Source organism: Sesamum indicum, linkage group LG9 (assembly GCF_000512975.1).
Source record: "Sesamum indicum cultivar Zhongzhi No. 13 linkage group LG9, S_indicum_v1.0, whole genome shotgun sequence".
In the NCBI taxonomy this organism is placed as follows: Eukaryota; Viridiplantae; Streptophyta; class Magnoliopsida; order Lamiales; family Pedaliaceae; genus Sesamum; species Sesamum indicum.
In genome coordinates this window covers 211295-235875 of record NC_026153.1, presented here as the reverse complement: position 1 = coordinate 235875, position 24581 = coordinate 211295, and the positions used below count along the sequence as shown (strand labels likewise).

Below are 24581 nucleotides of genomic sequence, written 5' to 3'. Positions count from 1 at the left end.
TTTGTAATCATGTCAACTTTTAATAAGGCCGTTGTAATTTTTTTTTAATTTTAATAAAACTAATAGAAAATTATTTTATTTGAAAAATAGATCTTCAATCACTTAAACTAGCTGAATGTTAAAAAAAACAAAGTAATAATTATACGCGGAAATAAATTGTAATAACCATGTGATGACAATTACTTATTTACTGACAGTTATAGAAGAAATTAATCTGGAATAAATTTCAGACATAAAATTGTCACAAAATTTAGTATTAGCTAATAAAGAGCATTCCTAGTGAAAGAAGATGCCAAACCAGACCAGTTGTAGTTGTGATGTCAATAACAACAATAACAGGAAAAAAACAGGAAAATTTAGTAGGGAGACAGCACAAGTATTTTACCCCAAATTTCAGAAATTACACCGCAAAAATAACCAAATAAGTGTATTGTTATTCTTTTGTTTTGGGGTTGGCTGTGAATTCCCAGTTCCCAATCAGACTGTGGAACCTTAAGATCTGACCAAGAAAAAGTCTTGTGCGAAGCAATTAAAGCAAACCCAACCCCCAAAATCCACCACGCAAATCACACACACAACACACACTGACTGACTGCCGGTACCATTACCTTATCATATATGACTTCCGATCTGATCTGGTGATAATGAGGCGGCGTGATTTAGTATCCAGAGGCGGCGGCGGGGTGTGAATGAAATGCAGCCGGGTAATAATCCACTGACACTGCCATTTCCACTTAGTCCGTTACTGCTATTGAATGCCGCTGGAGGCGGCGTTGGTGATTTGGGAGAGGGAGGGTTCGAATTGTCGAGGTATTTGTTCCTAGGATCGCTCCTCTTCTATCGAGAAGGAGGCGGCATGGACCTGTCCAAGGTCGGTGAGAAGATTCTCAGCTCCGTTCGCTCTGCGCGCTCCCTTGGTCTCCTGCCTTCTACATCCGATCGTCCTGAGGTATTATCATTTTGTTCCTGGAAACATCTTCAACTGAACTGAGATATTGTTGTGTTAAAGGATCATGTATGTAATTGAGGTGCTAATTTATTGGAATATGGCAATGGACGTGATACTTTGTTACTATAGTCTGTGAAGTTAGTAATTTTGCGGCTATTTGCACACTGATGATCACGGAGATGTGTGTATATCGTAAGTCTGAAATTATTATATACTTATGAATGGATCGCTGTTTTTGCTTCTGTTAATAATAATATGTTTGGACTTCTGTCCCGAAAGCACTTAAGCTGTTTTGAAACTCAAATTCAGTAACTTATTGTTTGGTAGAAATTACTGAGGATGTAGGTAATATTACAACTCTTTTATGCACTTAACAAAGTTCCTACATGTTGATGGTTTGGGATTATACATACTGCAATTTTCATTTTTTATTCATGTATAACTATAATTAACATATTTATCCATTTATCTAAGTTTTGTTGCTTGCATGGTCATATCCAGTTGATCTATGGTTGAGCAAGGGATAGACTGTTGGTCACTATTTAAACGGATTTAATGGTAATTAACCGAGCTTTACAGAAGAAATATTTTGCACTTTGTTGTAATATCTATTTAATATTCTTATAAGGCCTTTAGATGTCTTATGCTAAGCCTAATGTGATTGTGTTCGGTTGATTAGATGGAAATGGAGCTAGACTGAAGTTCCATTTATATTTTTCCATAATTTGTATTTGAAGGGGTAAACTTGTATACCAAAAGAGCGTCACTGTTTTTGACAGCAACTTGGGTCAAATACCTGAAAGATCATTAAAAATGGGAGATTAAGGCCCAGTTCGTGCTACAAATGGAACATTAAGTTTCTACTTGATTAGGATTCTTGAATTTGCTAAATTACATCATAGCAAGTAAACTGATAAATTTTGAATCACTATTCTTCCCTTAAAGTGATTATCGTTCGTCATGGTATAAGTGTTTCTGCCTTATTTCTGACTTAATGTGTGCAATTAATTCTGCTTGCAGGTTCCAGCACGAGCTGCTGCGGCAGCAGCTGTAGCCCGTGTTCTTGCTGCACTACCTTCAGATCAGAGGCATAATCTCTCTTCCAGCTCTGAAGAATTAAGTTCAATATACGGGAGCAGATCTCAAGGTCCAGCTGTTGATGAACTCGAGAAAGAATTCTATGAGGAGGTTATCTATTTCTATTTAGTGGCAGAAGGGTCTTTTTTGTCTAATCTGGACATAAAAATCTTAGATAAAGGAGGTGTTTGGGTCACAGAATTATCTCCATGAGAGTTTTGATTCTGCTCGTGTCTGGAATAATTGCAATTTCATTTAGTCATGACAAGTATTGAAAGGCCTAGGAATACATTTCATGGTAGTGTTATCTTTGTCATTATCCATAGGTAGTAGGTGATCAGTCCAAAATTTGTTGTACTGAGTACAGTTTGGATGAAATCAGATCCTGGACAGCAGATTTCAGATAGGCTTATTGGTTAAGTTGAAGTTCTTGGTGACTTTTCGCAGAAGAAATGTTTCTTGTTGATACTTATATCATTGAACATCTAATTACCATATAAATACAATTACACTGAATATCATATTAAGCAGTATTAATGCATAATGCATTGTAAATCAAGTAAACCTCAGAGGGTGATAACTTTCGAAAGATGATTGTGGTATCTTCCATTATGCCACTTATTTAGTTAATGTGTCGTGATTTGGTTGTTAAGTTCTTTTCTTTCAAAACCACATCATCTCTGTTCAATGTTGGTTTGCACTTCATCAATTATGGTGCTCATTTTCACATATGTGGCAAGTCGCGTTTCTGTCGGTTTTCTTGTATTTATCTGCACTTTCTCCTTTACTTTATTCCGTCCCTATCTTCTCAATAAGCCATGCAATTAATAGAAACTGCTATGAATTTGGTTTTCTAGGATTTTGATCCTGTTAGATATATTTTACAACAAATTCCCTCTGAAGAAAAAGAGCCAGCATATTTTGAGGAAAAGGTATTATTCCTTATTGCACCCTTCTTGCCTCCATATACTTCATATGCCTATGTCCCTTTGTTTGATTAATGACATGCCACTTGGTGGGGTTGTTTTCTTCTCTTTTCTGCTCCCTTTGTGCTTCTCTTATTGATTCCATCCACTGTTGTAGTCTGCTTTCTGCATTGTATGTTGTTCAAAGGATCATCCTCTGTATTTTGTGTTTTTATCAATGTCATCTGTATATGCCTCTGGTTGTTTGGTGTTTACGTCTACGTCTGTCTATCATTCAACTATCTGTATATGGCAGTATATCTGGGTGGAGGCATGCAGCACACACATCAATGCATATATTCATCTCCTTTTGTGTACGTTTTTGGTCATATCACGTGTTCATGTATTTTGTGCTTCCTCTTTGGCTACATGCAGCTTCATTGAGGCTGCTAAATTGCAATGATTATATATAGTCTTCCTTGTTCTTTTGTTACTGGATGAAGTTCTTCGATTGATGTAATGATAGGAAATGCTCTCACAGAAATAGAGTGCGTTTTTATTGATGAAGTACATATAAGCTCTTAGAGGAATTTCTCCCCATTAAGATTAAGTTGTGTGGGTGCACTTCAGTGCCTGAATTTTTTGTTGGCTCACGGTTGCTATAATTGTGGCAATTCTCCCCTGAGAAATCCAAAAGAAGTTTGGGTGAGACTATCACATGCATATAACAAAAAGGAATGAAGTAGTATAAGTTAAAGTAACAAGAGTAAAAATGGACACTGTTTAAAGATGTTTATGGTAAATGAAGTAGTATCCGCAATTATTCTATGCTTAATTATGTTATTCTTTGTTGATAATGTTTCCATTTGGTTTGAGCATGTGCTTTTTCTGGGATTTGATACGATTCGGTTGATAGTAGAATGTTGTTACTGGGTTGATACAGTTTAAAATAATGTTCTTAGTACTTGTCACCTGCACTTTGTCACAGTGATTTCACATTTGATATAAAAAACTCAAGCACTTCACTTTAAGTGCTACATTGTGGTCCTTTTGTGAACTTGTTGCTCTGTGAAATTTCTTCTGGTGCTCTTTACCGGGTTTTGAACAATCAGACCTTTTTTTTCCTTTCGTACAATGATTCCATGTTAAACAGAATATTAAACATCTTATCAACCGGTCATTTACAGATCAATCTGCATTGCATTCTTTTATAGGCCGCTCTTCGACTAGCACAACTGGATAGAATTTCTGAGCGCTTGTCACGCCATGTGATGGAACATCATGAAGAAATGGGTCGGTTTCCTTTCTGTATACCCTTAAATTTCCTGACTGCGGGGAAGTTCTTCCAAAGTATCATATGTTTCATCTATATCTGTTTGATCTATGTATTACCGATTATGTGGTCTCCCTTGCTATACTTATTTTAATTTCTACTATTAGTGTAATTTATAATATCTACATAATATTTTCTTCAGTCTAAGTCAGAGTATGCTGTATGTTGCTTGGTTTAAAACTCTTGAACTGCCCCTCCAGTTGTGGATGGCAATTATTTATAAATGTAAGCACCGTTCCAGAATTGTTGAAACCCTGAAGGACCTTTCAGGAGTTCCTTACTCAAAGCTTTCATTCTCTGCGTGGTATTGGCTCACTAAGTAATGTGCAAACGAATTTATTTAATTGGAAATGTTGAACACCACTTGTTCCACTTAGATTGGCTTATTAATAATGTCCGAGCTCTTACTTTCCTGTGCAAGTTAAAGGCCTCCTACTATACATGCAGTTATTTACTTAAACCTAATAGATTGGTTTTCTGGAAACCAAAGCATCAATCGCAAGAGCATTAACTTCAAAGGAGATCACAGTTTCAATTTGTGCTTTGGGATTTATGCTCTCTCCTTTTTCAATTTGATACGTCTTATTTACAATTTTGTGATTATGGAGGCCACATGTTCAATTTCATTCCTTTGTAATTGTGCTGGCCGGTCCAGTTTTCCTGAGAACATTTCCGTACAGTTTGATACCCTGCCTGCATATTGTTTGCATAAAGAGATGTATGTGTCTTCAAGTTCTTAGATCTTTGTCATTGGCAGCATGTTTGCCACCGCATTACCTTTGAGAAATTGTCATTGGTTCCAGTCTTGGTCCCAGTTTATTTTCTTACATCTAAGTATTCTTAGAGATAAGATTTTCTTGCTATATATCATTTAGGATAAACTTGGGTTAATATTTTTGCTCTTATATTTCTTTCCTTGCTTTGATACACGGAGTTGATTGGCTGCATTATTTTTCTGACTTCGCATAGTGTTCCTGCCATCCTGCCATGCTTACTTATGACATGGATAAGCGAAATGCTTATTTGTAACTTCTCCTTCAAATGTTGTATTCTTTAATTTGTCAAAGTCTCTTGCGTCTTATCTCTATTTCTTGCTGGGCACAATCCGTGGTCGATTTCTTGTCACATTTTGGTTGCCGTACCGTCCTTACAATGCATAACTGTTCGCTTATTTGAAACTTCTTCAATTCCTGCATCCATGAGTTGTGGTTGGGTGCCTGTTTCAGTGGAGGGGATGAATCTGGTAAAAGAGTTAGAGAAGGACTTGAAGATTGCAAATGTTATTTGCAAGGTAAGCAGGTGACTCTTTTACCATTTAACTGTTAGTGTTAGAATAGTATAATTAGAGCCTTGTCGAAACATTTGAATAACATATGTTAACCTCGAGCTTTTGCCTGGTTGTGTGTGCTAAACTCTGAGATGTGCTTCAGGTGTGAATAAAATGTGGACATACATTTTGTATGCCAAACTTGCTCATATTATCTGAAACTATGACCGTGGGGTAGGCTATTTTCTGATAGCTTCTGCAATACACAATCTGAATACCAGATCACAAAATTCTACCTAAATGCATGCACACTGTCAAACTAACATATTGGCCCCTTCTTTTTTCTTTTACCCTTTTTTAGATTTCCACCTAGCATGCTGTAATAGCCAGATGTAGCTAATGAAACAGAGTTATCTCTATCAGAAAACATGGAAAGTATCATTCAAAATTACTGTGAAATATGCCTTATCACAGATTTTTCTTGCAAAACTAAGGTTATCATCGTACTTATTTTTATGTTCTATGCAGAATGGGCAAAGGCACCTGACATCTTCAAGGAATGAGGTGTCTAGGGATCTTGTTGTTACAGAAAGTTCAAAAAAGAAACAAGCCCTCCTGGTAATTTTTTGGCCTGAAGTTATATATGATTTGTTGGTTATGCAGCCTTCCCCCTTCCCACCCACCAAAACAAGAAAAAGATAAAAAAAAAAAAAAGAAAAACAAGGTGAGGAGCTATATCTACAGATATTCTTGGAGTGTCAAGATCATGAGTTGCAGTAGAATGCACATGTTCTGAAGAGAATGTCTCCCCTTTCTATTGTTGATTCTCATGTTTGTATGGCGACTTTATTAAGAAAAACATTCTCATAGATGCTGCTTAAGCATGAAGTTAGTATTTAGGCAAAATTGATTATTACAGTTTTTTTTATAGTGTCGATATGTGTTTTTTCATCTTATCTTTTATTTCTATCTGACCTTCCAACTATAACTGATTGCAAATTTTAACAAGTAAGACCTTTTTTCCTTCCATTTTGCCTCTGGATTCACAGAGATGATTATTGCATCATCCATTCCAAAATAGAAACAATATAACTTTTCCAACTTTGGGAAACAAATGTTTTTGGTTAAATATCTCCATTTGGTACAGTCATTGTGTTTGTATATGGGTCATGCTATAGAGAGACTTTGCCTCTAATTTTCCCATCAAAATGCAAGAGACATATGGGGCAATAATTTTATTGTTGGTTGAATCATCTAGCAACTTGTCCTTTGGATGTTTGTGACAGAGAGTGATGCTTTTATTACCTATATTATGTTATTGGAACTTGCAGGAGATGCTCCCCATCCTAACTGAGCTTCGTCATGCAGTGGACATGCAAGCGGTTCTTGATACTTGTGTTGAGGAAGGGAATTTCTCTAAGGTACTAATCCACTTTATATATAGACTCCGGAGGAAGCAGTTCTCCAGTTCTTTCTCATTTTTTAAGCTGGGTGTGCTTCCCATGCGTCTTATCATATGTAGTTGAAACATTTTGCTAAACCTGTGAATATATGTTCTCAGGCTTTCCAAGTACTATCCGAGTATTTGCAAGTTCTAGATAGTTTGTCAGAACTTTCTGCAGTGCAAGAGATGAGCCGTGGTGTTGAGGTGAATTGAGCAATTATATATATTTTTTCTGAAAATACACGCTCTGATTTCTTATCTGGTTAATTGTGCTCCCTCTATATTTTTTGTACACAGATTCCTCTTGGTTCAGTTTTGTAGTCTCTTGCAAGTTTTGACATAATTCTTCTCTTCTACTTATCTCCATGGGGTTCACTTCATTGTTCACTTGTTCGAATTTGTGAATTTCATGCAGGTTTGGTTGGGAAAAACTTTGCAAAAGTTGGATTCACTTCTATTAGAAGTATGCCAGGACTTCAAAGAGGATGCCTATCTCACTGTTAGTTCCAGATTTAATTTATATAATGATAGCTAATTGTAATTCATAATCCTACTTAATAGCACACCCACTCATTTTCTGCCTCACCCTTTCTTGACTTATTCCCTCATGCGTGTCTATTAAATTACTAATAAATGGAGTTGCTGGGGATTTAGTAGCCGGTGCTCCTGTTGTACATTGTTTTTGCCTTATTGATGCATCGTCTTGTGTAATACACCTCTTGTGATCTTAATAGCCGTGATTATACTCTCTCTTTGGATTCACTTAATTTCTGAATTTTGTGCAACATATTTGCTTTCATAACTCACTTGTGACTGATTATTCATGCATGATCCTTTTCATTATTGTTAGAACTGTGCTTGCTTCTCTCTGTTTTAATTTACCATAGGGTCTCATTTGTTATTTAGGCATAAAAACTATATCCATCAGAAATGAGTATGTTGTGTATTTCATGAAAGTTTCAGATAACCAAGGACAAGAGGACCACATAAAGCTTGTCAAAAGCTGGACAACTGGGAAATTTTTTGTTGAATCTGAAATCATGCAGATGTTTAGAGTTTCTTATAGGCATAGTCTGGCCATATATTTATTGTTAATGAGAAATAACAAAATATCTCTACATCGATTAAAGTGACATCACAAATTAGAAATTAAGGTAATAAATGTTAACAAATGATCATTGATGGAAGACGCACATCCCTTCATTCACTTTGTCTTAGTATGTAAAAGTGTAGCTATTAGCAAGAAAAAAGGTTCATGTGACAACTCTTCTCGACATTGTTGGGTTAATTAACTATTTTCTTTGTTACTAGCTTTTCAAGAAACTCCTACAAGTTATGCATCATAAAGTGTTCAGTTAAATCGACCATTCACTAATATTTAATACTCAAGACATTTGGTATCTTGAACTCATATAGGTTTTGTCTGCTTTTCAACAACCTGACTATGAATATGATTAAGTCGTCCACATTTTCATTTAAGAATGAAAATTTTACGTGTAGTGGTATTGTCAGAAATGACCGAATAAGGGCCACACCATGTATTTCATTTTGCACTGACCTAGTCAGGTTCCACTTATGAGCAAATACACATCTAGTTGATACTTTTGGTTGCAAAACTAAGCTTGATTTGCTTACTCTTGTCTGCAGGTGGTCGATGCGTATGCACTAATTGGTGATGTTTCTGCTCTAGCTGAAAAGATACAAAGCTTCTTTATGCAGGAGGTTCTCTCTGAAAGTCACTCTGCATTGAGGACTATTTTGCAAGAGGTAAGATTCCTATGCTTCTTGAAGTATCAGTTTAACAAGCACTCTCCGCGTGTTGGGTTGAACCGGAACAATGTAACAAATAGTAGACAGGCACAGAGGCAAGAAGTAAATCTGTAATATCATCTTCTAATCTCATTGTGACCTCAACCATACACTGATTACTTATAGGAAAACATTTAACAAAATATTGTTCACCAGGGATTGTGGGTTTTTTAGAGAAATTGCAGATTAGTTTGCTACTATATTTGTACCTTATCTGAGTATCTTTTCTTTCTCATCTTCTATTTCTCATAGAGTTTTTGTTTTCATCTTGTTATTAAAGAAACCTGAAGCTAGTTTCAAATTTATGATTCTTAAGAATGAGTACCAGCAGTGTAATTTTTTTGGGAGTGTGGTAGCCTATACGTGAGCCACATCAATCTTATTGATCCGAGCAGAGGCGTGTAGAAGCCATTACCAATCATTGGTCTTGTCAAGTATGCTGCTCATGCAATTATCTGAAAGAAGCTATGTAGTATAACAGAAAGAAGCATGCCACTTGTAAAATGCTGCATGTTGTATTATTTATCAGACCTTCTTCTTACTTCCCAGACTTAAATTTTCTAGATTATCCTTAGTTTTATATCATCACCACACATTATGAGCTTCATTTATGCTTGAAACTAAAAGCTTGATTTACTGCAGGATGCTGAACACCCCAATTTGCAAACTGCTAGGTATGGGCTACATTTTATCCAGTATTTATAGGCATTTGGATTCGTGTTATGCTTTGGGATCCTTATTTTCCCTTATAAGCTTTTGCTTAGATGCAGATGTTGTGATCATATGCATTTATAAGTTTGTCTTCAATGCCCCTGTCCAGGCTTACCTACAGTGATTTGTGCATTCAGATACCTGAATCCAAGTTCAGGCAGTGTTTACTAGCAACATTAGCCGTTCTCTTTAAGCTGATGTGTTCATATTATGCAATAACGAGCTTCCGACTAGAAGATAAAGTAAGTAGTAGTCATGTGCTCTCTGTTGTGTTCGTATCTTTCTTTCTTATCTTTTCCTTTTCTCTTCCTTCTTTTTTTGGATGAGAATCAATATTCTGGCGACAACTTAAATTGTAATTTATGATCTTTGGCAGATGATGTTGAACTTATTTCTGTTAAACTTAAGGTTTAATTCATTATAACCATTGCGACTATTAAATAGCCAGATATCTTTTTATTCATCTTGTGTCTATTACCCATGTAGAGCTGCTCCTCTGCTTTGGGCAAAGATATAAGCCTAAGATTTTATTAAATCTGTTCCATAAAATCTCTAGAAATGTCACCTTCAAGGATATAACATGTGATTTTTGTCAAAATGTTTTTTTTTTTTTTGAACACACACCCAATACACTCACGCACACACCCACAGGTTTGAGTACAAGACCTCCGGTAGGAAATCTTGGGCCCTCCCCCAGGGGACACTTTTTGTTAAAATGTTCTGATGCTGTTAATAGTACTGTTGGTGCTTACTGATGCTTTGCTCAGCACCTTACCTTTAATGCTAAATAGAGAAATGTCTATTGGCTTGCTTGTTATAGAAGACCATTGGTAGTGAAATCATGGTAGACTCTCACGGGCTTATCAAAGGAAGGGTCTGGGTCGCCTTGTTATAATTGTTTTTTTTTTTTTTCATTTGTCAATCAGGTATATTTACCATGTTCCTTCTCTCATTAAGGCATCCGAGTGATTCCTAGATCAATGGTTGTTTAAGTAATATGCAGATAACAAAGTCACCCTTTCTGTGGATTCATGATATCACAACTGACTTGAATTTTCTTGTGAGTAGAATCTAAATTTGTTTCTTAAGGCCCTATATTACTGTGACAGGTGTTACCCTGCCATAATTCCAGTGGGAGACAACAGGGTAACTCAGCTGGGGTCTCTGAGGATCCTGAGAGGGAAGTAACTTCTACTTCGCTGGTAGAAGATGGGTCCGTCTCTGCATCAACTGATGAGAGAAGAGATGATGGAACTGGAGCATCAAGTAGTGGATCCACTTGGTTCTCATTGCGTAAAGATGCAGCGACATTTGTTTCACATACCTTACAAAGGGGTCGTAGGAACCTCTGGCACCTTACAACAAGCCGTGTGGCAGTGTTGCTTTCTTCTTCTGCAGTTTCTTCAACAAGCATTCATCAATTTTTGAGAAATTATGAAGATCTGAGTATCTTCATTCTGGCTGGGGAAGCTTTTTGTGGGATAGAAGCTACTGAATTTCGCCAGAAACTTAAATCTATTTGTGAAGGTTATTTTGCTGCTTTCCATCGTCAGAATATTTATGTAAGTATACTCAGCTTCTGCTATGTACAAAACATGCATCCCTTAACTGCTTGATAGCGTAGTGTGCTTCTATGTTTGCTTGGATGCGTCATCCTTGATATGATATCATGAATGACTGAAATGTATGTGGTAAAAAGCATTTCACTGTGCAAATTCTCAGGTTTATATAGTAAATTGTACAAATGTCTGAAATGGTTGAAACATTATGGATCTGATAACATCGTACTGTACGAATTGACAGAAATGAAAATAGCGCATGGACAAAAAGGAGAAAACAACTAAACAAAGAAAATAAAAACGGAGGGAAAAAGAAATCCCCTGATATTTCAATGTACCTGGTCACAGCCGACCCACCTGCCTTCCCATTACCCTTGCTACTTCCACTCTATCAATGCAAATACTCAAAGCCACCTTTGACCCACAAATTGCAATGACGACACTCCTCTGATTCACTCACAAATTTGATTTTGCTCAGGAAAATTATGGGTTTTAATGAAATTAATTCCCAGTTGGTGTTCCTTTCTGCATGAAGTTTTGTGCATGCTTTGATTCATGTGCCCAAAAAGTCAACTCTTTGTCGTTAGGACCTTAAGATTGAGGTTATTTATTATTATTATTTGTTGCTTCTTTCTTAGAATCAGAGGAATAGATTTTGTCACTTGACGCTTCTTTTTTCTATGGATATTTGTGTTGGAATAAGAATTTGGAGTACTTGGACATGGCAGGCCCAGATGCCAGTGCTCTCAGGTGGCCCAAGATGGGCCTGGGTTGCATATGCTGAGTTCTTGGGGTTGGGGATGTGCTCTGAGTTGTAATTGTGGATGTGGGTTAGGTTAAATTGGGATTTGGACTTTGACTATATACATAGGGGTTAGATTAAACAGGTTTGGACTTTGACTATCTACAAATTCGGGGTATTGGAAAATGTGGATTGAGGTGGCAAAAGAGGGAGAGATATAAGGTTGGTAAAAGATGGTGAGATAGGAGGTGATGGTGCTGAAGATGGTGGTGGTTTCTTTAGAGGGGTAGCAAGCATGGTTTGGTTGGCGAGCTCTGTGGCAGTGGCGAAGAAGTGGCAGGTTTCTGTTTTTGTTTTCTAACAAGTTCTTATTATTGTAATCTATATTATAAACCTCTTCTTTTGACTCTCCTTTTTGTTTGCCTTCAGTTTTGCATTTCATTTCTGAAGCGAGTAAAGTGTCTTCTATACACGCCCCATTCTTATGCTTAAATCAGTTAGATGATGTCTGTCACTTTGGTACTGACTATGCTCATTTTTAGACAAATAATGTGCCAAATTTGACATAATATAGAAGCTCTAGCATGACAATGCTCTTTTGCTACAGTTCTAATTATTCTTTCTATATGATTTATGCTTCTTTGTAAGGGTTGAAAGTTCATCAACTTTCTGCATAATATTTATCATGAAATTGAAAAACTTACTGCCAGAATTCGTCTTTCCTCTCATATCTTTCATCCATGTTAAGACTTGGATCATTGTCTGGTTTCCAGGCCCTAAAAATGGTCATGGAGAAGGAGAATTGGCAGATAATGCCTCCAGAAACAATTCAAGTCGTTAGTTTTCCAGGGCTGGTTGGTGATGGAGCAGCTCTCATTGTTTCATCCAATAGTTCTAGGGCAAGATTACTGCATGACAATAAATCAGTTGGTCCACTTGTTAGTGGGTCAAAGAGGGGTGGATTTTCATATTGGCTGGAAAATGGAAACCCATTTCAATTGAAATTGAATGGCAGTTCTGAGGAGTATCCTGACTCCTTTCATCCCAATGGCTTGGCCACACAAGTAGCTGGAAATACTGATAAGAGAACCCAGCACACTAAATCTTCCCTAAACAGTGGTGATGTAAACCATGTTAATGGCACTACTCTTTCAGAAGATGAAAATGAAGATCTCCATGCAGATTTTATTGACGAAGATAGTCAGCTTCCTAGTCGTATTTCCAGACCAAGTCATGCAAGGCATCACTCTTCACATGGGAATAATGAAGATATGACAGCACAGACAGGATCTTCGCTTAGTCTCCTGAGGTAAGCTCTGGATAGTGGATTCTTCAATTTGGGTTCTATCAAATGCTATAATTTCCATATAAGCATTAAGTTTCATGGCTGTTTACGAGTCAGATTGCTGGACAAATATGCACGACTGATGCAGAAATTAGAGATTGTCAATGTTGAGTTTTTCAAGGTATGCTTATGTGTAACTTTTTTTTCTTGGAAAATTCTTTTTAGTTCTCCCATTTATCTCTATGTGCGTGTAGTTATGTTTGTGTGCCTCTCTTATTGGGTCTTTTAGTAATAGACTGTTCTTATTTCTGCAGGGATTTTGCCAGTTGTTTGAGATCTTTTTCCACTTGGTATTTGAATCATTCTGTGAACATAATACTCAACCTAGTGGAAAGGGCTTGAATGACTCACTTCCTCGTAAGTATTGTTTAGCATTTGATACATCATAGTTACTATTTTTCTGTTTGCTTCCAGAAAGCCAAATTGGTACAGCATGTTTGGAGTATGAGCTTCTCCTGGTATGTCTTTTTGTTTATGTTCCTCAGACAAGCTGAAGACTGCATTATCAAGAATTTCACAAGACTGTGACCAGTGGATAAAACCTCACTCTACATCAATTTCTTCTTTTTCCCCAACATCTTCGGGTGCATCATATACGCATATGGATGTCACACCTACCAGTCCGCCTAGTCACTTGAATCACACAACTTTTGGACTGAAGGTATTTATGCCAATGTAATACTGTGCCTATCCTTTAAATATAATGGTTTTCAGAAATGACGGTATAAGTTTAGGGTGTAAGTTTTTCTTTCGACTCTTTGCGAAAGATACAGAAACCAGTTGTTCTGCTCTTTGTTTCCCATGTATTTCTGATCAGCACTCTAACTTCTACAGTCAAGTTACCCAATATGTTTCCATTGGTTGTTCTGAACTAGATAGCATTCTGTGAGTATGTAAATTTCTCTAGGTGTTGATTTTTACTTGCAAAATGTCTCAGGCCATGAAGTAATTCACATCAGAAGTGGTCATACTCAATCTGGAGTCAGAAACCATTCATCTCATATTTTATGCTGCTACTTTCGTACTTGGTCCTTTCCCCTCTCCAATTGGCCTTAACAACTGTCATTGGGGTTCGATAATAGCATACTGCACAAGTATAGTGTAAACTGTTGGTTTCCAAATGATGATGTCAACACTGTATGACATCTTCATTTGATTACCAATATTTAAGCTGCTGAATTCCAAATGATGATGCCAACATTGGTGGCATCATCATTTGATAATCCAGCCGCTCATCTACTGCATGTAGGGCACAAAACTACCCACTTAGGCAGCTTGAACAAACCTGTTTTGGGGGGGTAGGGTATGGGAATTTGGAGTAACTCTATGAGCTGGAATAGGTTTCCATATGGGCAACTATTTCTACATGAGACAGGTCCGAGCAATTTTGTGCTTTGAAACCGAAAAATCTTACAACTTAAATTTTAGCCTTCCGTGTCATAACCTAAGTTATCCTTCTATGCTTATAATTACCAAATTGATTCTAGACCTTAACACGTAACGGGAAAATTTCTATCTCATTAGACTCAGGTGAACAGCGATGTTAAATTAATACTGTTAATATGTGATTTTTCTCTGCTTTTTTCTTCCACACCCTCAACCAGGCACACCTCAACATGCTTCAGATAATCATATTAATGTCGTTTATTATTATTAACTAAACGTAATCTGGTTAAAGAGTCTTCTTTTGACTGATACTTAAAAAATTTGTATTAATATATAACTATTCTGATTGATAGTTGCATTTTGCTTACTTTGCTAGTAACCTATGTTGATGTACTGCTGCAGGAAAGATGTGCTGGTGCTGATACTATAACTCTTGTTGCTCAATTATTGCATAGATCTAAAGCCCATCTTCAATCAATGCTTCTGCAGAACAATGGAGCAGTAGTTGAGGACTTCTATGTGCATTTGGTATGTTCTGTACTTGCTTTGGGATAGTAGTTGTGCTTCAGATCCATTTATTCTGGCCATTCATCAACTTAGGAAAAACTAGCAGGTTAAGTAGTCACTTATCTGAGAATTATAGCAGTGTCTATCTTTCCACATTACAATTGCCTGATCTTTTATTGATCTATAATAGCACTTTCATTCCTCAAGCTGAGTTAGAAAATTACCATTTTTCCTGAGTTTACACACTACGGAAAGGTATTCATATGTATTACTGTCATTATCACTAACTTATAGTCTTCAGAAAATAGTGTTCTGTTAATTCATCATTGTCATTAGTCTCTGCCCCAACGAAGTTGTTTGACTGGTCATTTTTTGGTAGGTGGATGCTGTTCCGGAACTTACTCAGCACATTTATAGAACAACAGCGAAACTATTACTCCACATTAATGGGTGAGACATAATGAGATATTGCCACTGCTCATTTAATCATTTCTTTCAAGCGATTGGCGGAAGTAGTCTAAGAAAATCATTTGGTTATGAGATGTGGCGCGAAACAGATTGCTCCTGTTAAAGTTCTTTCTTAGTTTATAATTTGTATATTTCCCCATCTCACATTTTTCATGTGGAGATTGTATGCTAGCTTTATCCTATGTTTCCTATTATCATTTTAACCAAAAGTAGCACCAATCCTATGAGTACCATTTAGTTTTGATAAACCTTACAAGGTCTTTGCTTGCATTGGGAGATTGTCTGTGGTCTCCTAAAAATCATCTGATGAATTTCTTCAAGTCTTCAACTGACATCTTTACCTTTTCTTTCCACCTATCAAGTCACCAACCACCACATGCCTCATTTCTTAGTAATCTCGTGTGAAGCTGTTTGCTTATCAAGCAGTGGCTACAGCTGCTCCTTGTCAAGTTTTGCTTCCTTTTGCATATCAGAAATTAGTGAACTCATTGCTTGATGAACAAGGGTGAAGGAATATCTATTCATTACTTGAGATGCCTCTGATATTTGGTTAGCCAATTATAGTGGTATTGATTGGTAGATTTGAGCAGGTACGTTGACCGCATTGCCAATGCTAAATGGGAGGTGAAAGAGCTTGGAATGGAGCATAACGGGTAAGTTGTCTCAGGAAGTCAATAGCGTCTAAGATTGGAGCACCGGTCGAGTCGCACAAAGTCAGTTGATAAGAATATGAAAATGATAAAGAATGAAGGTCAAGTACTTCTGAATAAGAAAATTATATAATGAAGGTCAAGTACTTCCTTGTCATTCTGTTATTTTGGTCAGTCCTTTTCTACTGAAAAGAACAGTCATGTCATTTTAAGTGGCCTTGTAAAGCAAGAAATAAAGAATAAATAAACATGAAGAAAGTACAAATTAAATCATCTATACTTTTCAGTATCTGGCTTTAGAAATTGGTTTTATGCTCTAGGATTTCCATAGAAAGGACATGCTGAAAGAGCATCTATTTGTAAAATCTGAAGGTCTGAGATTTATCTGATACCACGACTATAAATAGTGATGATAATGTACCAACAGTTGATAAAAAAGAAGTGGGAAATTGCCAAGAGAAGAAATAGATTTTTGGGAAAGAAATGAATAACAAAATTACTGAAGCAGCATTTTGAGCCTCATCTTCTTTTCACAAAATATTCGAAAAATAATGTCTGCAAGTATATCATGTACACTAGGAATAATTTGGTAATGATAATATGATTAACTGGGGAAAAAGAAAAATTGTAAATTGCCAAGAAAATATCATGAATGTGATCATTGTATCAGATGGGGAATTGAAAAATCTGATGAAGCTGCTGTTGTGTGCATCAATCACCGCATATTATATATCTGAAGTTTTGAAAGTTAGCAAGTTTATCATATGTAGAAGGGGCAATTTGGTGAAGATAATGTGATAAACCATTCAAAATAATGAAGTCAAAAAAGGTGAAGATAAGAACCTGAATGTGATCATATTCATTTAAAATTTTCATGGATTATAACTCCATAAGGCTTCAAATCTCTATACTTGTAATATGTGAGTGTAAGATTTTCCATATATTTTCCATAACTTGGAGAAGTTAGGCACTAATTTCTTTTGTTATTAGGTATGTTGATTTATTACTGGGAGAATTTAAGCACTACAAAACAAGGCTTGCTCATGGGGGTATACGGCAAGAGGTAATGAATGTTACTTAATATTCATGACTGCTGTCTGAAATGAAATGGAAATTCTGGCCAGAAATTGTGAGATTCTTTGCATCTGCGATACCATGTCAAATGGGCGAACAGGAGATCCCCTTCAGGATGGGAGATATGTAGGCGTTTGGGATAACTGTTCAACACATTCATCACCTTTTATCTTCTGGACCTATATGATGTATGCAAGCCATGATTTGCGTTGATAATTTGGTGTCACTGGTCCTTTCCATCAAGTTGGTATTGTTAACCATATAATCTTATCCACCATATGGACTTTGATAGTTGTGTCTCATAGTTATAATTCCAAAATCTTGATTTTCTTCTGCTTATAAATAGCAACTTGTCTCTAATCATAAGCTAGTGTTTGAAGCTACTGTTTCTTGCATTCTCATTTTGTTCTTGCCTAGCATTTAGAAGAGCAGAGTGTATCAAATTGCATTTGGCTGATGTGGCTCCTTTATCTTTCTACACTTACTGCTCCGTTTCTCCAGGTTCAAGACCTCCTCTTAGAATATGGCCTTGAAAATGTTGCTGAAACTCTCATCGAGGGCCTATCTAGGGTGAAGAAGTGTACTGATGAAGGGCGGGCGCTGATGTCCCTGGATCTTCAGGTTTCGATTACTTGGCTTAGTTGATAATCATACTTGATTCCCCTTTCTGATTTAATAAAGTTATCTTCCTGTTTTCAGGTTTTAATAAACGGCCTAAAGCATTTTGTCTCAATTGATGTAAGACCGAAATTGCAGATAGTGGAAACTTATATCAAGGTGAAAGTTATTGTATTCTCACTTCTCAAAAAATAGTGTTGTTTGCCAATATATAACTGCTGTAACTTTTGAAACAGGCCTACTATCTTCCAGAAACAGAATTCGTCCACTGGTCACGTGCCCATCCGGTACTAAAAGTCTACTTTAAGTTCATGTGCCAATATTTCAACATATCAGTTATTTGAATTTACATGAATGCCCTTGATCTGCAGGAATATAGTAAAAGTCAAATAGTCGGGCTTATCAACCTCGTTGCTTCAATGAAAGGCTGGAAAAGGAAAACGAGGTTGGAAGTGTTAGAAAAGATAGAATGATCCCATGTTGTTGACTGCCTTTGAGCCCTAAAAAGTTTTGTGATTCCTTCTCTTTTCCCTCTTTTCACCATTTCAGATGATCCCTGTAAATTGGATCCTGTCTTCCATTTTTTATAGGATCGGCTTGAGGTTGTATATCATCTCATTTGTAATATATCATCTTCCCTCAAATGGGAATGACTGTAATTTTGAAACAAACAGTATAACAAATGAGGGCATGAGTTCCTGTAATTGAGTTCCTGATTTATTTCCGCTCACCTATTTGACTATACTTCCCTTTCCAATTTGCATTTATAAATACTTCTGATTGTTGACCTATTTTATTATGATGAGGATGGTGGTGATTCTTTCTGTTTCTGTCACTTATATAATATTTTCCTTTTACAATCAAGCTGGAAACTGCATAATCTAGAATCGTTATTACTCTCCCTGTTCTCTGTTTTTCTCGATGTAGACCATCTTTAACGTATATGTTGATTAATTCACCTTTTACAGAGTAGTGATCATGTAATTAAAATTATTCAAAACTTACTTCTTGTCTGTTATTATTATTAATTTTCAATTTCAGTATTTTCAAGTAATTTATTGTTTTGTATCTAATTTTGTGCGATAAGTAAAAATATATTTGAATTAGAATCTTTTGTGAACAAAATTTCTTACGAAAAGATGTAATAGATTCAAAATATATTTAGATCAGCATATTTTATGATTTTCTTTATGCAAAAATATGTGATATAACGAAAACATTTTTGGATTTGGATATTCTATACAGTTTTTGTTACGAAAATAATATTTCTTTTTGCATGAAAAGACATTATATTTTATATTAGGTTTTCTTGTATGAAAAATAAACATAATAGAATGAAATTTTTAAAATTTATGATTCAGTCTAACAAAGAGATCCAACCAAATACGGCATCACAATTTAAAATATCTGTTCTACTTTATTTGAATTCACTATAACTTAATTATTTCATAATTGTTTGTTGGAATTGATATATTATTTAATTTATTAAAATATTAAATATAAATTACATACTTACTACTTATATATATACATACATACCAACAAAAGTGATTGAGTTGTGCGTGAAAATAAAATGCTTACATTAAGAATGTTCACAAATTAAAATGGGAATAGTTGCAAATCGTCTCAAAATGAACAATTTCGTTCATTCTTTTTCTCCCTCAATACTATTTTACATTCTCTCCAACTTTTCAATTCTCCAATATTAATTCTCTCTCAAATTATGTGAAAAATGATGAATGGAATGATCTAATTTGAAGCAATAGGAGAATGCGTTGTGCTACCTATCATGCTCAATGCTACACACGGCTGATCCACAGGTACCTGAAATTACATCAAACAAATCCACTTAACAATACATATAATTACTGAAAAAATAAATTTATAGGGTTTTTATGATATTTGAATCCTATCCATCACGCTCAAAGAAAACAAATACAGAAATTAAAGGCTTTGTTTGTGCTTTCTTTTATTCTCAATTTTTCATTTTTAGCATTTTCAAGTGAGTTTTTATTTTTTCCTTTTTAGATTGATTTTGTGTGATTAATCAAATATGTTTGAATTAGTGTGTTTTATGACATGTATATTTTTTTACAAAAAAGACATGAAATAATAAAATTGTGTTTGAATTACGATGTTTTTGTAGTAAATTCCTTTGTATATCAAGGCATGAAAATGTGTTTGAATTGGGGTTTTGTGAAATTTGATTACAAAAAAGGAGGTATTTTGTAATAGTTCCTTGTCCGAAACATGTGATAAATTAAAAAATTTATGATCAAATTCTACATAGAAAGATCCAATCATACATGATTTTAAAATTTGAAATAGTACAGAACTGACAATAAATCTTTGAAATGAAATCAAATAAGATAAGCTAATATTTATTATAATTTTTAGCTATAATTAATATTTTGCTATGGCCATCAGAAATTTATACTTTCAATTCAAGCATGTCAATTAATCACTACAAAAAGCTAATATTTCTTTATAATGAAGGTATTCGTTTTCAAGAGGGAAAGAAAACTGATATTGCTATAATTTCATATTTTATTTGAAAAAAAGAATAATTTTATCCTATAATAATTAAGTTAGGACACATGGTAGTCTGACAAAGTACAGAAGGAGATAATGATTAGGACAGCACAGTGTTGGTCACTTTAGAGAACAGAAACACATACCTCTGACACACACTGCAACACATTTATCTTTTTTAGTACTGTAGTAAATTGATGCCTTTTTATTAATGGTGAAAATGACAGCACATTCCTAACTCCTTGGTTAAGATTTTTTGTGTTGATTTTTTATTTGATTATGATAAATAATAATATAATATTAATTTGCGGTTAGTGGGAACTTACAAAGTGACCAGCTCCAAGAATCCAGTAGAAGTGTAAATTCCTGTAGGATTTAGTGAAGCCCTTTGTGATCTTTTCTTCCCCACAATAGATTGCTCTTCTCTCCATGCTCAAGAAACTTCTCAGCCCATCCCACCTGATCAATTTATAAACTTCCAATCAATCAACCATTACTTGTTATTTCTTAAATTGATGAGTAGTTCAATTTTACAGTTATATTTTTAAAAGAAACGTGTATGATTGACACTTAATCGCATGTTGCTGTATTACTAAAGTGTGATGAAAGTTGTTAGTTTTCGACAGTCTTACTTGAGCTTTTCCACCCAAGCTTCAGTTCCTTTGGTCGAGCAAATGACGTCGAGCTGCAACAAAAATTAAACCATATTACTTTCTATTTTAGCAAAATTTAACAAAAAAAAAAATGAAATTTGTATGATTTTTGAAATAGATAAATGAATCTTACTTGACCACTATATATAGTGAGATTGACCCCTTTTGCTAGCAGTTCATCAACCTGCAAAAAGATGAGGACAAGATATGGAATCATGACTCTAAACTTTCTAATAATATGTGGAAATTTCAAGGACTTAGCATGCAATTATTTACAAAAGGGTAAGCGTTCTTACCTCTTGGATCCTGGGTCTCATGAAATCTGCTTGCAGGGCATTGAAAACAAGATCTGATTGCCCTCCCCACCTACAAAAACAACGTCAATATTCAAATCCTCATTCTTATATGGAATTGAAAGAATATCTGAAAAAAAAACTCACTGAACGCTGCTTGGTATAATCTTGAGCTTCTTCTTGATCTCACCGTTCATTAGGGAATCAAGATCACCATCACCACCAGGAGTAGACCTCAAAGAATTCAAATATCTCGAGTAGCGTTTGACAGCAATCTGTTGTGAAAGCTCAGAGGCTGTCAATGACACAGGATCCATCCCTGAATCCAGCAGGAAATTGTAGAAATCCTGGAAACATTCTCAAATACTCACCTCATCCATATCATATATACTAATATTCAAATATTTAAACAAGTTAGTAATAATAATTATTTACCACCGAATTGCTGCTGGAACTGATAACATCTTCCAGCTCACTCCATGAATCAGTTGCCTCTACAAATTTCCCGGCATCAAGTTGCCGCTTTATTTGCTCTGCTAAACTGTTTTTATTATATGTATATCAGCATATATATATATATATATATATATATTCTTGTTTGACCTGAAAAATACTGAAAAATGTGGACCTGTTTGATTTCATGAGGCCATTCTTGTCCAGCCTGGAGACATCTTTGAGGAGAGGACCCCATGAAAACTGAATAATCATGTAAAAACATTACAAAAGTGAAGGTATATTAGTTGTCAGAATTAGCAACAACTAAGAAAAGGTACGAAAAGATGGTCATTTATTAATTTATTAACAAGAATTCATACCACAAAATCTTCTGGTGATATCCAAGTGTCCCCCAGTGCAATTCCTGTGTTCAAACAATTTTTTCTCCAATTGATCAGACGGATGCTTATCGAAATTTCAGGCAAATGAGTTCAATTTTCTTCAAATTGATTAACTAATTAGCTAATTTCCAAACACATCAAGTAATAAGAAATAAGATTAATGAAAATTGTGGTAATATATGTTGATTAATAATGAAGGAAAAATGATAAAGAAATAGGATTAGAATATTTACCTCCAAGCTTGAGCTTCAATTTTCCAGTTTGTATTGCATTGAGAGCTGACAATCCAAGTGTAACAGCATACTTCCCTCCATAAGACTCTGCCACTATGTAAAGAGGGCTCCTCTGCAGCCTCTCATTTCTGTTGAAAACTTGAATCAACAGTGTTGTCAAATCAGCTGCTGCCTCATCATCACTTTTCACCAACAACTTTGTGTCCTCCACAAAACTGTATCCAGTCCCCACTGGATTGTCCTAACCAAAATAATTCATCAACATAAATCACTACAAATACCCAACTTGTGACTTTAATTAATGTTGGAGGGTTATCGCTGGCCGACATCCATAATAAACCTATAGACACACTACAAGAACCAGGGCCTTGACTCGTTTGCCAATAATCGTAAAGCTGATAACATATATGGTAATCTCACCACAAACAGGAGATCAGCTATTCTCAACCATGTTGAGTTTCTTGGTTTCAGATATGTATCCAAAGGCCCTACTTCTTCAAAGTTTCCAATCCCAACTCCAGAAGCACCCTAATTGAAATTCAATAATTCATCTGAAAATGGATCACTGAAAAAAAGAAGAAGAAAATCCAGTGGAGAAAGAAATACTAACAGGTCCACCCTGCAGCCAAAGGATGACAGGCCATGGCTTTCTTGGATCTTGAGTTCTGTATGGACTTGTGTAATACCACCAGAACATGTGGGCTTCTGTTCTCAGACAGACAGACACATGAGAGAGGGAGAGATATGAGAATTCACAGAAAGAGAAGGTACGTATTCAGTGGAAGATGAATTCTTGAAATGTAGCTTACTGGGCCTGACTTCAACATAACCCCAGGCTTCTGATCCATCTCCCCCTCTTCTTCCACCTTCCACTACTACTGATAATTCACACACAAACAAAACGCAGACAACAAGAGAAACAACAACATGGGACTTAACCATTTTCTAAGGATTTATTTCTGCAAATTTAGAAAGAAATTCAGAATGTGTAGGAATTTTCAGTACAACTACACACACGCATATACAGAAAAAGAAAGATAAAGGGACGATGATGATAATGATGATTGGAGCTGGTCATTCCCTTTTGAGTGTTTAATTTGCCTCTGACCCCAACAGAAATAACCAAAAAAATAGGGCAGCTGCAGATCAAAAGTTTGGCACCAAATTTGACTTTGCAGATTATGTGATCCTTACTTTTTCACTCAACAAATAAATATTTGTTTATACATACATGTGCCCAGTTGTGCACGGAATTTGTAGCACTAAACAATTGACTGGTCTACCAAAAAAGTTGTATTCTTTTGGAATTGAAAGAATATTTTATTCAATTTTGTTTTTGTATATCTATATGTAGGATGACACGTGCAGTGGTTTATCAACATCTATCACTGCTTTCTTAAGTACAAATTATTTACAGTTACTACAAAAATAAATAAACACAACACAATATCACCAACAAAATGATCATAATTTTAATATTGTCAATAATTTATATAAATATATATATATTTATCATAATAATAAATTTTATAATTTAAAAGCGACCTACTCTTACAAAAAGTTATCACCAACAGTGACCAAATAAGTTGTGCATAAAAAAATTGTCACTCGAAATAATTAATGACTATAAATAATTAATATTATTATTGTGTATAAATATGTTGTTAATTGCTTATATATTTGTGACAAAATTAAAATTAGGATAAAATAAATAATTTTTCTTAATATTAGGTTCAATTATACAAATACTTCTTAACCTTATAAAATTATAAATAAAATCCTTAAAAAGACGTGAATGTAATTTACCCATATTTAGATCATATTGTTTTATAGTGGATAGTTATTTAGGGTGGGGCCAAAAGGTAGAGGGGAGATGCGTGCCAGAGAATATGGTTTTATCCCTTTTGCTGTTGAGGAAAGGACTCAAAAGTCCTTTCCTTTTGGTCCTAAATATATTTTTTTCAGAAAATCCCACCTTTTTACTAAAACAAAGGCAGTTATTTTTTGTTTTTTTTTTCGTTTTATAGAAGTGTTATTAGTTATATAATTGCATAAAGATTTCAGTTAAGATCATACATTAACAAATTTTAATTAATATCCAAACATTCAATGAAATTTAAATTCATAATTTCATATTTATTTATAAGATTATGAAATCTTAACACAGTTGAGTGTAACCAGAAATCTTAG

At 35.2% G+C, this 24581-nt stretch overlaps 2 protein-coding genes across 2 annotated transcripts; one reads left to right on the top strand and one right to left on the bottom strand.

The window, feature by feature from the left end:
• On the top strand, positions 378 to 18601 carry LOC105169958 (syndetin). The gene is made up of 25 exons (XM_011090509.2): positions 378 to 949; positions 1970 to 2137; positions 2884 to 2958; positions 4146 to 4224; positions 5491 to 5555; positions 6060 to 6149; positions 6863 to 6952; positions 7093 to 7179; positions 7391 to 7474; positions 8623 to 8742; positions 9427 to 9458; positions 9605 to 9737; positions 10605 to 11057; positions 12570 to 13105; positions 13199 to 13262; positions 13396 to 13498; positions 13627 to 13802; positions 14930 to 15055; positions 15414 to 15484; positions 16093 to 16155; positions 17143 to 17215; positions 17728 to 17847; positions 17926 to 18003; positions 18081 to 18131; positions 18216 to 18601. The coding sequence occupies exons 1-25, from the start codon at positions 695 to 697 to the stop codon at positions 18315 to 18317; spliced, it is 3294 nt and encodes a 1097-aa protein (XP_011088811.1). The 5' UTR covers positions 378 to 694; the 3' UTR covers positions 18318 to 18601.
• Positions 19396 to 23553, bottom strand: LOC105169957 (serine carboxypeptidase-like 51). Its single transcript, XM_011090508.2, has 13 exons — positions 23201 to 23553; positions 23002 to 23096; positions 22812 to 22919; positions 22392 to 22632; positions 22138 to 22181; positions 21951 to 22018; positions 21758 to 21863; positions 21470 to 21669; positions 21326 to 21395; positions 21163 to 21213; positions 21009 to 21061; positions 20703 to 20835; positions 19396 to 19668 (listed from the first exon to the last, which is right to left on the bottom strand). The coding sequence occupies exons 1-13, from the start codon at positions 23331 to 23333 to the stop codon at positions 19594 to 19596; spliced, it is 1377 nt and encodes a 458-aa protein (XP_011088810.1). The 5' UTR covers positions 23334 to 23553; the 3' UTR covers positions 19396 to 19593.